This window comes from Dermacentor variabilis, chromosome 2 (genome assembly GCF_050947875.1).
Source record: "Dermacentor variabilis isolate Ectoservices chromosome 2, ASM5094787v1, whole genome shotgun sequence".
Classification (NCBI taxonomy): Eukaryota; Metazoa; Arthropoda; class Arachnida; order Ixodida; family Ixodidae; genus Dermacentor; species Dermacentor variabilis.
The window spans coordinates 97,218,016-97,233,692 of NC_134569.1; the positions used below are offsets into that span (position 1 = coordinate 97,218,016).

The 15,677-nt window shown below is 46.0% G+C and overlaps 2 protein-coding genes across 6 annotated transcripts in view; one reads left to right on the top strand and one right to left on the bottom strand.

The window, feature by feature from the left end:
• Positions 1-15,677, bottom strand: part of LOC142572354 (calcitonin gene-related peptide type 1 receptor-like) — a 260,219-nt gene that overhangs the window by 224,533 nt on the left and 20,009 nt on the right. The gene's annotated exons all lie outside the window — the stretch shown is intronic.
• The window catches only part of LOC142572355 (uncharacterized), a 96,108-nt gene that overhangs the window by 61,582 nt on the left and 18,849 nt on the right, over positions 1-15,677 (top strand). For 3 of the 4 annotated variants that reach the window (XM_075681416.1, XM_075681414.1, XM_075681415.1), the window contains one exon: positions 8,325-8,445. The exons of the other annotated variant lie outside the window; for it this stretch is intronic. In XM_075681416.1, the coding sequence (XP_075537531.1) occupies positions 8,325-8,445 (121 nt within the window). The remainder of the gene's footprint in view (positions 1-8,324; positions 8,446-15,677) is intronic. 4 annotated transcript variants of the gene reach the window in all.

Consider the following 15,677-nt stretch of genomic DNA (forward strand, 5'->3'; position numbering starts at 1 on the left):
GAACGAACGTGAAAAGGACGGTGACAGGAAGAAAATAGCTACATCTGTCGCAATATCATTTTTTTTTACTTTCTTTGAATTTAGCAAAAGATCTGGAAACTTTGTTTCGTCGACATAGGCTATGTGTGACTTTCATTTGCCACTTCTATATACATGAAATAGGGCAAGTTGAATCATTATCACGTGCTTTTGGTTGACCAGATGAGGATATTTCCCGAGTGTGATTCACTTTGTCACAAGCAGTGAACTATGCATTCAGAATAATGGGAAGTCGTGCGCTCTCTTTAGGGTCTATTCTTGGGCCGTGACCTTTGATCTAGACATTGCAATGCGAGGATATTCCGCAGATTTTTTTTTCGCACTGCCTAGCGTCGTAGTGCTGACCATACGTGCGCTCAAACTTTTTTTTTCAACCTAGCAATTAGGTGGGACTTTACGTCACCCACCATTTCCTCACTCTTTTTCTGTGCGTTAATCAGCTTTCTTTTCAGTAAGTTTCATCACTCATAGCACTTCCGTCTATGTAGAAGTGGAAAGGAATGATAGAAAGCATACGCTTCCGACTTCTTAATGCACACCTATTTTTACACACAGAATGACGGAACGTGGAACGTGAGCGCGTTTTCTGTCCGTAGGCAGACGCTTTGCAATTGTCAATCTCTGAAACCAATGATGAGCTCGGTTCGAGAAAGCGTCCGACGCACGTTTTCGGTGCAAGGGATAAACCGCATCAATAAATATCGCGCGTGCTTCTCGAGACCGTGAAATGAAATTGATTCATTCATTCACAAAACTTTATTAGTGTCCTGAAGCCCGGTATTTTCAGACCGAGGCGGGCCGCGTCCACGTCGGCACCGCCAGGCCGAGCCTTATGGCGTCATCATGGACCCTCTGGACAGCCCGTAGCTGATCTTGATATGAAGAGCTTGTTATCAACTTGTGCCAGTAAAGCCATTTTTCTTCAGGGTCGGCGAGAGTCGCGGGACAGCCCGCCAGCATGTGTCTGATGTCAATGATGCCATCGCACACGTTACATTCTTTCCTAATTTCTCTTTCGGGGTGAATTTTATTTATGAAATACGGAGTGGGGTACGTCCCGGTTTGTAGTAAACGTAGCGTCACTCCCTGAGCCCTGTTCAATTTTGCGTGTGGCAGAGGGAATTGCCTACGCCCCAAGTAGTAATATTTAGTGATGTCGTTGTAAGTTAGTAACTGATCTTTATGTTCCCCGGAATGGTAGTGGCCTCGGTTCGGTTCTGACCGGCACGGCAAGCAAGTCCTCGTGCCAGGTCGTTCGTCACCTCGTTGAGGTTGGGCCGAGTCTCGTCCACTTGTCCCATATGTGCAGGAAACCATCGGATTTCTGTTTTGATAGTTTCGACCTTGTCGATAATTTTAGCCGCAGTCCCAGCTACATAGCCTTTGTCAAAGCTCTTAATTGCTGCTTTGGAATCGCTATAGATGAAAGACCATTTACGGTTCCTGATGGCTAGAGCAATCGCGGCTTGCTCCGCCACCGTGGAATCCTTAGTGAAGATGGTGACGGCGTCCCGTACATCGCCCCGGCTGTCGACCACCACGGCGGTGTAGGCCTCTTTGCCTTGGACCCAGGCAGCGTCTACAAGGGCCGCCTGTTGTCCTAGCTGTTCAATTTCTTTCAACAAAGCTTTCGCTCTCGCTTTTCTCCTGCTAACATTGTGTTCCGGGTGCATATTTCTCGGGAGGGGGGTGGTTCTGATCGCGTCTCTAAGTTGCCCGCTCAATTCTACCTCGGATTCCTTCGGGTTCATCGATCTATTTGCGTCTGTCCCTATCACTTTGAGTATAAGCCTGCCCGCTCGCGTTTTCGTCAGTCTTTCCTGCTGCGCCATCTGTTGCGCTTCCGCCATCTCTTCTATCGTATTGTGCACGCCTAGGTTCATGAGCTTCACGTTCGAGGTGCTGATGGGTATACCTAGGGTAGCCTTCACTAACTTTCTGATCAGAGTGTTTAGCTTGTTCAGCTCGGCCTGCGACCATTTAAATAGACCTGCCACGTAGGTGAAGTGACATAGAGCGAAGGCGTGCACTAGCCTTAGAGCGCTGTCCTCACCCAGGCCTCTCTGTCTGTTGCTTATTCTCCTTAGTAATCTGATGACTTGGTCCGTCTTGTTTGAAATGTGTTGAATGGCATTCATGTTGGTACCTCCCGCTGCTATGTGGAAGCCTAAAACTTTAATATTTTCCACCTGCCTGATCGCGGATCCGTCGTGACAGCGTAACATAATCTTGGGTTCCTCCCCGGGGACGTAGCCCCTGGGTCTTCGACCCCTGCGTCGATGTTTTAGGACCAAAAGCTCCGACTTTGCCGCCGAACAGTTGAGTCCCATCTCGCCTAGCGTGCTTTCCACGGCGTGTATGCTCTCCTGCAGTCTGGTCTCCGTTTGCCCTACGTTACCGTTGGCGCTCCATATGGTTATATCATCGGCGTATATTGCAAAGTGTATACCTTCTATACTCTCCAGTTTCCTCGCGACTCTGGTCATTGCTAGATTAAATAGCATGGGCGAAAGTACGGCCCCTTGCGGGGTGCCCCTGTTTCCCAGGTTCATCACCTTCGATGCCAGATTTAGTTTTCTACCTTTATACAGGCATGCACCGGCCAGCGATCTGGTAGCTGAATGGCATCTGAATCACACATTAGATTCACGCAGCGATAAAAAAATGAAACTGCCCATGTATAGCTTGATGCAATGGTTATATGGGGTACTTCATTGTGATGGCACAGACATTGCGGGTTTTTTTTTAGACTCAAATATCGTCACTCTTCTTTCTACTAATATTTTGATGGCATACAAGACACTGCCAATGGAGCACGAGTTTCCTCGAACATAGCATTAAGACTATTAGCATTCTTAGCGTACTTCAGACACTTTGTGTTTATCTATCTGTTTTATTTACGCCGCTCTCAATGAAGAAGAAAAGAGACCGGAGATTTAATCAAGGTATATCGTCACATGAGTTACTCTAGCACAGCAGCCCGACGCTTTAGCGCTGCTACGGGAATCCTTTTTTTTTTCGTTTCTTCATGCTGCGCCACGAATCTCGCGGGTAGCGAGATACTAATTCTACAAGGGTCAACACGCGCCGAGGCTAGGGTTCCCAACCATATTAAATTTAGCCGAAGAGTCCCGTCATTTAAGTGTAAGTCCCGTGTTCCGACTTGAAGCAGATGGTACTGCCAAATGCCTACACTCTTGCTTTTTTATGCTGAATAACAATAATCGAACCAGATTTCGTTTCCACAATTCCTGACAGCTTCGTTGAACATTCTTGTCTTTTGTCGTCTGTCTCATTGTCATAAACATAAAGGTGGTTTCGTTTCTTTTCGTCGTTGTAATTCTTTTGTAGGCCCTAACCGTTCCCAGTACGTTTACCTGTACTGGTAGCCGGTTTAGCCAGGCAATTGTTGCAGGGTTCTTGTTGTAAACTGAGACATGGTAGCGAGTAAAAAAAAAATATGCCACTGTGTTGCACGTACAGACTGCCGGCTGCTTGGAAACCCTTTTAAGTTGAAAAACTACATGATTCAGATTAAATGAGTGGACCAAGAATGCTACACCAACAAGAGTAGGAAATTCCTTGCCTAGAGTATATGAATAACAACAAAGAGGCAGTCAAGCCATTTCCAGAGAGTCGCTCCCAAAGTTTCTGCCCAGAAGAAAACAAAGCCTGTCGGCAAATTGGAAGCCTGCTGTGCTGATAAACGGGGACGCACCTGGCGGTAGAAGTCCGGCCAATAAGAAAGAAAATGGGAGAGGGCTTCCGCGTTTTCTTTTTTACGCCAGGAACGGCAATGAAAGGCCGCGATCAAGCCAGCGGCAAAACAAGCACAAGGGAAGCGAAAAGAAAGTAGATAACGAAAAAAATATGAGAAGCTGAAAGCACCAAGAGCGGAACGCGGCCGACAAAGCGATGGCGTCAAAGAAGAGAATGAGGAAGAAATTGCCACGCTTATCCGAAACAGATAGAATTGATTCCTTCATAGAACTGCAATGATGAAGCGGAGCGTGTGCAATTCAATAGAAAGGAAAAGAACGACGAAGGAAGTAAATCACTCTGAGGAAAAGGGACTCGGCTAACGAAGGAAGGTGGAGTATGTATGTCGCTTGGTATACGCACATGAAACCTCTAAGAATACGCTAAGGAGAGAAAACTATGGTCAGTCAGGCTCGGAGCAGTATTCCTCAAGGCTATTTCGAATTTATTAGGTGTTAAGAAAAGTTATTTACCAGTGAACAGAAAAGACGAAGTTTTCAAATAACATTCGTGTGGTTGCGAAGCTTTTATGCGGAAATTTTGTCAACACCTACTATTTCATTAAAGCACAACGTAATCAGATTAACCGAAGTAAGTGTTAACTAATGTTCCAGAAAAGGCGCTGTTAGAATGGATCATTTCAAGTGGAAGCAGTGACGCGAAGGGGAGGCTATTTATACTGTGTTCCACGAGGGATAAACTTTTAACTCTTAAGTTGAAGTGGACTGGTACTATAGGTACCGCAGTTTCAGCACAAGTGACAGCCAGGCGTCTTACACAGACTAAATACGTAGTTCACTGCTTGCATCCGTTCTAACACCTTGGATGCACCGGGGGAACATGCACTTATGTAGTGTCCACGATACAAGCGGTAGGGAGAGACTCTGTGCTGTCACTTGAAGCAGCTGGATACGCGCCTTTGTCTGTGGTTGCACAGACAAAATTTTGGTCGGTGGTCATGTACGAATAAACGAAAGCGCTGTCAACACTTCTCATGAGCTTCCTGTAGCCATAGGCTCATCTTACCGTCTTTCTGAATAGCAAATGTGCATTAATATTTTCAAAGTCAGACTTTGTGCACATTTAGGAGAACTCGCGCCCAAGCAATATAGATACGTGGAAATATTCATAAACCAAGGAAAGATCTACTCAAGCATCAACCAAGATAACCAAAATATGAAGGATTGTTGGGCTTTGAAGCACATTGGGGGTGCAACAACGGTAAGGCGGTGGGAAGAATTTGGAGAGCAGTAATGGTGCCTGCGCTAACGTTCATAAATGACATTCTGTGCTTAAAACAGGACATGCTGCCTGGGTTCGATGTTAATCAGAGATTGGTAGGCCAGTCCGTTGGAGGGACCCATGGTAAATTCACAAATGGGCCAGTGCAGGGTGACATGGGGTTGCCCCTTCTGAAGTCAGATGAGCACTGAAGAAAATTAGTGCTGAAGAAAGACTCAGAAACATGGATGAAAATAAATCGGCGGCTAAAGGGCACAACCAATTGCACCCTCATAGCGTGGACGGAGGATGTGGGAAAATGTCAAGAAAATTTGGTTCCAAGTACAGGGTAATTGAAAGTGTAAGTAAACAACCGGAAGTCACCAAAAAGACAGTGAGAGAAAGAGAGACACCAAACAGGGTGTCAGGGATGGAGACAAAAAGGGCCATGGAGATTTACAAACGTGGCAAGAAAGAAATGAGAAAGTAAAGCAAGTACGAGAACCAAGAAAGGCAGTGCCTTACTATTTGAGGTTCGACCTGCAGGGTTACCTAAGGATAAATATATATCGGACCAAATATTCGCAAAAGTCTGGAGACAACTAAGTACATCCTAATGGAATGCAAAGGCATTCACCGAGCGTGACCGGTAGGTAACGTCTACCTTCCAAAAGCACTGGTCATTAAAGTGGATGGAAGGAATATCTGGTCAGCAGTCGAGATAAGCAAGAGGAGTTTAGTATATCCGTGTACCAAAAGCTGGGATGAGATTGAAAGGACCGGATCCTTTACAGGCTCAGGCAACTGCACAAGATGCATTTAGAGCTTTTAAGGATCAGACAAAAGATTAAGATTTAGGCAAAAGGCTAGACTGATAAACACTTATCTATTACCTGATTAACTCAAGCAGGCTAGGGGATCATTTATCCGTGTGCCGTTTCAAATAGGATGCCAGTAAATCGTCACCATCCGGCAGGCCTAATGGCTAGAAAAGCGCGCATAGAAAAGTTAGGAAGGTTTGCTTTATTAAATTATTTGTGCTTTTTATAGAGAATATCTGTCGCAGTGAACATATTTAGGTATGAGTTGAGTTAACAATGAGTGATTTTAAAGGCAACATGGCCGGATGCCTGGACAACTGTAAGGGTAGTAAGATGGTAGTGTTTGGACGTGCCTTTCTGTCTAACTCAGTCGGTGTCGAAAGACCATGGCGTTCCTGGAGCTATTTGAAGGTGATCCCAATAACCATTGCCACTCAGTGGCGAAGTCGTCATTCACGCCATTTTCGCGCGTCGGCTCATCTTTGAACACGTGTGTGTGCGGGCGTGTCGATGCGTGTGACGCCTGGTAGTCTCCGATGTGCTGTTTACGCCGCGCAGGAGCGCAAGCCTCGCATGCTTGAATTGAAGGCCTCATTGCTTCGCCCTTCGTGCGAAACTGTGAAAATAAAATACTGTGCCCCTTTATGGACTCGTATTTATGAATGTGCAACAAAGCTCTCACTGCTTCTTAGTAAACGTTTAACTTTCGTGCTATGAGAAATTTTTATGCATTTTTGAAAACAAATTTGTATTTTAAACGTTAGTGAAGTGATGCAAGCTAATCGGCAACATGTTTATCTGAACATTGTGCTCTTATTAAGTGCTGCATGCTATGCTTGGTTTATGTCTTGTTGTCCTGTTGCTCTTCCTTTCCACTTTCCTCCCTTCCTTCCTATCCATTTCTGTGTTGCTGTCACCTCCCTTCAGAAGAGTAGGCAGGCGTTGTGCCCCTTCCGGTGGCAGTTGCCAGCCTGCTCCTCGCTTTCCCTTTCCTGTTAACTGTATATATGTGTATATGTGTTCAAAACAAATAATAATAATTCATAATTCGAATCTTTTTCCTTTCTGTCAGAGTTGCTTTTGTGTGTGTGTGTGCGTGCGTGCGTGCGTGCGTGCGTGTGTGTGTGTGTGTGTGCGTGTGTGTGTGTGTGTGTGTGTGTGTGTGTGTGTGTGTGTGTGTGTGTGCGCGCGCGTGCGTGCGTGCGTGCGTGTGTGTGTGTGTGTGTGTGTGTGTGTGTGTGTGTGTGTGTGTGTGTGTGTGTGTGTGTGTGTGTGTGTGTGTGTGTGTGTGTGTGTGTGTGTGTGTTTGTGTGGGTGGGTGGGTGGGTGGGTGTGTGCGTGTTTTCTTAGCAAGTACCAGAGTTTCCATAAAGCGGAAGACAAAAGACTAAGATGAAGATGCACATTAGGTAACAATCCGCGAACCTAGATTAATTTCCCACCTAATCCACAACAGCGGCCGACAGCCATCTCCTTCCTAAATAGGTTGAATTTGTTTTTTCTTTTATGTTTATGAGATGGCCTGTAATTCACTGTCCTCTTTGTTTGAGCTCGATTTATTTGAACAACAGCACCAATAGCAATAAAGGCGGCGACAACGCCGACAACAACTGCAACAACCTTTTCAATTGCCACGTTTTCAAACAAGAACAACCATTTCACTGGTGTTGAAAGCCAAGAGAAATTGAACTACATTTAACGGAACAGAAACGCTTCTGTTCGAGCAGTATCATATATGCTTTAAATTCTTCTTACCAGAACTCATTGCTCACTGCAAAACTTGTGCTATCAAGGTACTACATATCATAATACGTTCTTCACAAAGAAGGCCCCGCGTGTTTAATGTAAGCCGCACCATAATATATCCCGCATTGCTGAGCCCCTAGCGGAAGTGTATATCTTGCTTTGCCAGCTTCACTTGACACGACAATCATAGCTTGTCCTCTCCACAACAGAATATAAGAGTCAACCAAGTACCGCTTAGAGGCGTACCCTTGAAATGGGTGCAAAGTGTTTTCGAAGCGGATAATGGTAATTGCATCGATTGTCTGCGCTGACCAGCCGGGATAAAACAGTAACGTTTTGAGTAGACAGAAAAAAAGAAAGGAAGAAGCCTTACAAAGGCAGCACACACACACTGCGACATGCGCTTGACGAACGCGCGAAGTCCAACCGCAGGACAGCGTATGACGACGCGTATATAGGACATCGCCACGTCCTCGCGAAGGACTCACGCCCGTGCCTCTTTATTCCACCACATTTCGCTTCCACTTCAGTGCTTGATGTAGCGTGAGAACGAGACAGCGGCTTGAGATAAGCGGTTAAATGGCACCGCGTGAACACGTTTCCGTGCACTCAGCAGCTGCCCGGTGCAACGTCTCATCCCTTTATCCGCGTGATTGAGCAGAAACGTAGCTCGTTACCGAACGCATACCAAGGAACGCCAACCATCGCTGCTACTAAAAGTTCTTTTTTTTTTCGCAGTCTTCTCTCATTTTTACTTTGGGCCAATTGCCGCAGCCGAATGAGTTATCAGGCACCGTTTCTCGCTGTTAACGCCAACATCGTAAGTTGGAGGCGTCGCTATGCAAAACCTGGCAAGAAGGTAAGTATAAGTACTGCGAGCTTTCTTTATTTCACAAAAGGTGTTTAACACGGGGAAAAAGAAAAAAAAAGACGAGTTTCGAGGAGCTTTAGCCACCGTCTGAACCGGTGGAGGAAACTTAACAGCTTTATTAGGCATTTCAAAACTAATCGCATCGGCAAGCTTAAATCGGAACACAGCGGTGGTTAGTTAACAAGCACAGACTACGCGAAGACGCAACCAAGTTGTGTCAATACAAACAAATTACAAACAACCCTGTCAGCCTAAAAAAAATCCTGCTATGATTAAAAAGCATATATAACGATCGGTTTCTTCCTGCCCATGCTTCGCTAAGCACAACCTCGGCGACGTCGAACAGTTTGCGCCTCAAATTTTTAAGGATATCGGTAAGGGCAGACGTGCTTCTCCCCGCTCCCCTTTCAGGCAGAACAGAAGAACAATCCGGCATTTGCCCCACATTACTGTGGCTTGGTTACAGAGAAATAGCAAAATAAAAATGATTTCTAGAAGAGGTTAACGAACACACAACACTTTATTACATCTGTTCATGTTCTTTTCATTTCGTGGTTATTGCAGAGCTTGGCTGCAGCTTTTCTCCGCGAAATGAACAACTCGTGAAAAGAATGAAGTGGAATGGGACAAATCGAGAGAGGACGTAGACAGCTTGCTTTACATTGTGGGTCAAACGACGAGAGTGTATGTGTGTGCGCGTGTATATACGTGCGTGGCCCTGTCTTTGTGTGTAACTATGTGCGCTTGTTTCCTACCCACCAGCGGCACCGCTGGTGAGCAGTTACGCACACACACGTAGGAAATGTGCGTGTGTGTGTGTTGAAAGCCAGCGAAATAGCTTTATGTTACCCCTGCTAAAGTTCGACTATGCGAACGTGGTGCTTAGGACCCCTGAAAACGCAATAAACGTAACTTCTTTCGTCCCGCCTTTCACCCAAGCAGTCAAGGCGATAGGGTGAAAACTACAGGCATTGCGCCTGAACTCGATATCTTCTGGTTCCAGGGCAAGACCATCCGGTCACCGTGGCTATTGTTTTTTGCTTCGTATATGCCAGCCGGTGGTCATCCCGGCAAACGCTATCGCGCGGCGATGGAGACGGCTGTGTCCGCAATTTATTTCGTTTCGAGCGCCCGCGATTGCAGGCGGAACGACAAATAGCACTTGTCTTTGTGCCGATCAGCAGCGCTTACTACTGGAGCCTCCTGCCATGCCGTTGAGGGCGTGCATTCTGCAAGACACTTGCGCGCTTCTCTCGGTGAACGACGCCATAAACCACGGTGAAGAGCGACGCGCGAGTAGCAGTGGAGCGAAGTTGGCAGCGCCTTACGTTCGGGCGCTGGTTGCTAGACGGAACAGAAGTTCACCTTGAGAAAGGGCGATGGTGTTGTGTGGTTAGAGGGAGCCGATTTTGACTGCAGACCGTAGGTGCCCGCCAATTTGTAGGAAATAACGCACGAAAGAAAAAAAGGAAAAGAGTAAGAGGGCGAGGGCATATTGTCGATGTAGAATCGAAGCAGTTTTCCTCAATTTCAAATAGGCAGCCGAGAGAACGGCGCAGGAAAAGAAAGGCAAGGAAAGCAAGCAGACGCGCATCCACTTTGCTTTACAGTGTACTGGGAAAATGAATAGCGGAAGCAAAAGAGAGAAAGAAGGAGGAAAGAAAGACCGCTACAGAGGCTGAAATTGTCTGATAGCTTGTAGACAGTGCTGTATTAGAGCACCAATTGTCTCATGTATGTCTTACACCTATAAAACCATTAGTTGACATTAGAGGAGTGTTGCAGCCGGACAACCCCTAGTCTGCCCCCCCCTCCTCCCCCAGCAACATACGGCGTCATTAGACCTTTTAAGAATAGGGAGGAAAACTAACATAAAGGTCATCGTTTCATATATTCTGTGAGTACTATTCCTTATATACGAGTCAACGCTTTGCCCCTGTCTAAATGGTCGCACGAAATGCGTTTAGAATATTTGCAGTTATCATCTTAACAAATCATAAAGTGTTTCATGACGTGATTTGGTACGGTCTGCCACTTAAACGCAGCAGGCCGCACCAAACTTGCCGAAGAAAAGTTTCTCGAAACCTTTGTCGGCACCGCAGGAAATATATCGCTGTGCCTCGACCAAACAATCTAAGATTGCGTGTTCACACCGAGAGCGAGATTGCATATTTCGCGTGTTCTCACGACGCCCCCAGGATATGCCAGAATAGTTTTGTTTGTTGTGTAGTGGGTGTGGGGCAGCGGTCATCCAGCCGAGCCACAGCAAAATTCCTTCAGAATACTACTGACCATTAAAACAAATAATTCAGAAACACCGTGTTGCTGAGGCAGGGCCTAAAATAATTCTCCAGACAACTGGGAATACGCAGTGGTCCAGTGTCGGGAAATGGCCTGTTTACAAGCGCCTTTCTTCGGCGCTGCTGTCGAAGACGGAGTCGGAGCCGGGTGAGATGGGGGGGGATGGCGCAGCAGAGACGAAGTCAACGGGGGGCGTCGGGTTATGGCTTCGCGCCTCACGGAAACCAGCTGCGCGCGCGGCGATATACAAGCGCGGGCCGTGGGCGAGGGGAACACGTGTGCGAGTGTTTGTGTGTCTGCGCCAGTTGACGCTAAATTTATTCTCACTGCCGACCCCGTAAATGCTCCTCTTCCGCAGCCCTGCTTGGCTCCGTTCAGTACCAAACGAGCGCCGGACGAAAGATCGGCTGGGCTTTTACAACAAATACGGAAAAAGAAGTATTAGGAACGGAGCGGGAAACGTATAACATTCACAATCCCGAGGAGTACTTGGTGCCTGAGGCCTGGTTCGGCAATTTCTGGGACGGAATTCTAACCTTTGTTTCTTCCTGCCGTTTGCGATGCAAATGTTCGCAATGTCACCAGGCGGCGGGTAGACGGTTGGCTTACAATTGCCGACTGTTTGCTGACATTCGCCAACAGAAAAGCTTTAGTACCTGAACATTGCGTTGTGTTCAGTGTACGTGCAGTTCGCCGACAAGTGAAAGAAAGCGAGGACATAACTGTCTTCGCTTTCCTTGCACTGGGTTGTTTTCAGTCATTAACGTGTTTGTGGATCGAAAGTGGCACAGCTGCGCCTTCGGCGAATCGACCCGTGGTCGTCACCTCAGGTACGTTTGGAAGCAGCCAAGGACGTAATAAAAGGCCCCGACTCACATATCCAGAGACAGTGCACACAGAACATAGGCTTATTCCTTGCACTTTGATTCTTTGTAGTCTAGCAGATTTGATTTTGTTTTTTTTTTGGTTCTAGTCACAAATCTTGTTCGTGTACTACGGCTGGGCCCCATTTATTTAGTTTCCTTAGTATGCCTGCCCTTGAGAGAGCAAGTAGGTATGCAGAGAAATTCAACGTACGAAATGGTGAGCAACGACGTGAATTGGGCTTGAGACTTTAAAGCGCAAAACTGAATACACACGACCGAGATTGAGGATCCGCATACGTATATAAGAGCCGCAAAGAGGGCGTCCCCTTCTCCATAGACGTCTTAAATAAAGTGAAATACGCAGCAGCTGCGATAAAGAACCTTGAGAATTGAAATTCAAGAACTATATTCAAGTCGAACATGAATTTAATAGGCCAGTTGAAAAAATCAAGGTTCTTGGGAATCACATAGACGGAAACAATGATAACTGTACAACAATACAACGTATCTCGAATAAAACAGATGAAGTCATTAGGTTGCTAAGGAGAATTACCAATAGACACAGAGGCTTAGGAGAAGACAGCGCTTTGAGGCTAATACACGCCTTTGCTCTCTGTCACTTCACTTATATGCGGCTGGATTATTCAAATGGAAGCAGACAGAAATTAACAAACTTAATGTTATGCTCAGGGAGCTCGTTAAAGTAGCCCTAGGGATACTCAGTAACGCTGCAACCGACAAACTCATGAGCCTAGCGGTGCACTACACAATGGAAGAAATCGCGTAGGCCCAACAGCTAGCGCAACACGAAAGATTGACAAAATCATGAGCTGGCAGGAACATATTACAGGCAATAGGTGCAGAACTGAATACATCAAGGAGCCCAATAGAGGCTGAAGTAGAATTAACGACTGACGTCAGAAACAAGATCAGAACCAACCCTCTCCCCAGAAACATGCATCCAGAATATAATGTCGAAAGGAGAAAGGCAGGAGCTAAATCACTCTTGCAGGAAATAGAGCAGCAGAAACAACCGGCAGCTATAGTTGATGCTGCCTGGGTGAAAGGTAAAGAAGCATATACGGCCATTGTCTCAAATTATCAGGGGAAGGTGCAAGATGCTATCACAATTTTTACCAAGGACCCAATGGTGGCGGAACAAGTGGCAATTGCTCTAGCCATCAGGAGTAATAAGTGGGCCTGCATTTACAGTGATTAGAAATCCGCTATAAAGTGTTTTGATAAAGGCTACGTAGCTGCAGTTGCAGCTAAACTTTTTGAAAACATTGGGATTATGAGAACAGAGATCCGATGGTTTCCTGCGCATATGGGGAAAGTGGACGAGACTCGGGTAAACCTCAATAAGGTTGCTCATGACTTGGCACGAGGACTTGCTAACCGTGACAGTCACAACCGAGCCGTTCACCACCAAGCCAGGGAATCTAGAGATAATTTAGTAACATACAATGACATTACCAAACACTACTACTATTGCCACGTTCAAAACTGAACAGGGCTCAGGCAGTCTCGCTGCGCTTATTGCAAACAAGCACATATCCCACAGCGTACACCATTAATAAAATATATCCAGACAGGGAGATTAAAATGGACTGCAACGATTGTAATGGCATCATTGGAATCAGACATATGCTGGCGGGGTGTCCCGCGACTCTCCCCAACCTCGTTGAAGAATGGACACAGTGGGAGAAAAGGATACAAAGCCCATTGTTTCAGGACCAACTAAGGGCCGTTCAGAGGGCCCATGATGTCGCTGAAAGGCTTGGCCTGACAGTACCAACGTGGGAGCGGCCCACCTTGGATTTCACACACACACACACACACGAATTTAATAGCTGATAATACAAAGCTGCCCGACAGGTTCGAATAATTATAGAATAGGCACTATTACCCTCAACAAGCTCGAGATAAAAAGAAGGCTTCGGCTGATAGCAGACTGTAGGACAAAAGATACATGGGAACGTGGACGAGAACACTCGCGGTGATGACACTGACACATGCAACTGAGTGCACGCTCTGAAACTTGGCGTCTCAAACATATTTGTGCACTCTCAAACGCAAAACAAATACAGCGATCTGTCATTAAAATCTAGAATGAAGAGAGCGAACGTCCCTGCGCATTAAAGATCCGTTTGATACACACGAATAGAAAGAGAGAAATAACAAAGTCCTTGCTGGTAGCTATGATTCCATAAAAGGAGGAGGCACGCTGGAAATTTCTGTGGATGGCCCAGAGCCGCGTGCTTGTATGCACAAGTCAGGATTCCCTGTCATGAATAATTCTATACTGAAGCAGCTCTGACAAAATTTCATACAAGCGAATGTCGCATCGTTTCGCTGTAGGATACCTTGATTTCACGGTTGAACTGATTGATCACTGAAATACTATGATGTCAATGAACTTAATTGAAAGTTTAAAAAAAATTCGGGGGTTTTACTTGCTGAAAACACGATCTCATTATGAGGCACGCCATAATGATGGACTCAGGAATACCTTGGACCACCTGTGGTTCTTTAATTTGGGCCTGAATCTAAGTACACGGGTGTTTGCGCATTTCGCCCCCATCGAAATGCGGCCGCCGTGTGCATGTTGAAAGTTATCAGCAAATGTTATCTTTTGTCTCTGAGGATAAACCTCTGGAGCAGTCGAGGAAAAGAAAGTGATCACGAAGTTCCTGTTTAAAATTAGGCGCATCAAACGCCACTAGGACGCGTGCGCAACACGCGGGATTTGTATATATATATATATATATATATATATATATATATATATATATATATATATATATATATATAATATATATGAACCACCCTGATCTGTGCTTTGAATATGCATAAAATTAGACCAGGTCTTTATTCACGACACGTACTGTAGCTACACGTACCCGTCTCCTAGCGCTGCATGTGCGTTTTGCGCAACGAAGGCTTTTTGTTTTAATTTCTTGGATTTCTTGTAGACGCTGGTCTAATGAAATTATTAGGTACCTTGTATATTGCGCGTTGTTATATGAATTGTGCATACTGTCTGAAGCTTGGCGTGCGTGTATCATATTTTTTCTCCTCATCACCATCTCCGCACGGTAAACTAAATAGAGCTCAGGCCATTAAGCTAAGGCTCTTTCAAACAAGAGCCTATCCGAACCCGCCCTTAATCAACAAGATCTATCCGGAATTCTCTGCTCCTACAACATGCGATAACTGGAAAGACACCATAGATTTTAGTCATATGCTCTGACGTTGCTCCATGTTATGCAGTGACAAAGACAACAATGCAGAGCGGTGGGACGCAGCTCTACGCAGTCTCACGTTCGAAGAACAGCTATGGGCAGTTAACGGGCCCGCGAAGCAGCCGAAAGACTAGTCTTTTTGGTCCCAACGTGGGAGCGGCCCGCATCGGGCTAGAAAACTAGCGCGACCTAATGGACCTCAGTAAAGTTTTTTCCATCCGTCCATCCGTCACCACGTGAAGTAGCATGCTAACTGCGCCGCCAGGCAGCCCTCTACAGAATTCATTAAAGAGCATCGCCATCTATTTCTGTGGCTCTCCTTTCTCAGATTGTCATTCGTAAAGAAATTTAATGAAGAAAGAAACAAAGACCAGATCTCTCGGTGCGAAAAAGAAAATTTTTCTCACGCAATTCCGCTGCAATCAATTACTTTCCACCACCGCCAGTGCTCGTCAAACAGGTTAATATAACAAATTTAAGATTTGCAAAGTATGTACTCGCCACTTGGCTCTTGTGTAGAGAAGCAAGCGGTGTCTCAATGGCAGGCCACAACTAGTCAAGCCTGCCCTGTGTACAACGATGTCAACCGCTGTAGCGAGTGATTGATCCCGCAAGGAGATAAAGAACATCATCGCTTTGAATCTTGGCGACTGCTGAAGCACCCGTATAGTGGCGATTAGTATCACTGATAAAAAGCAGCAGTGAAAGTCACTCGCACAGAGGGAAACACTAGTAGCGGGACCAGGCTTATCTGCCATTGTGCGCTCAAATAAGGTTGTCTCGAACCAGTGGTCCACTTTACATGACT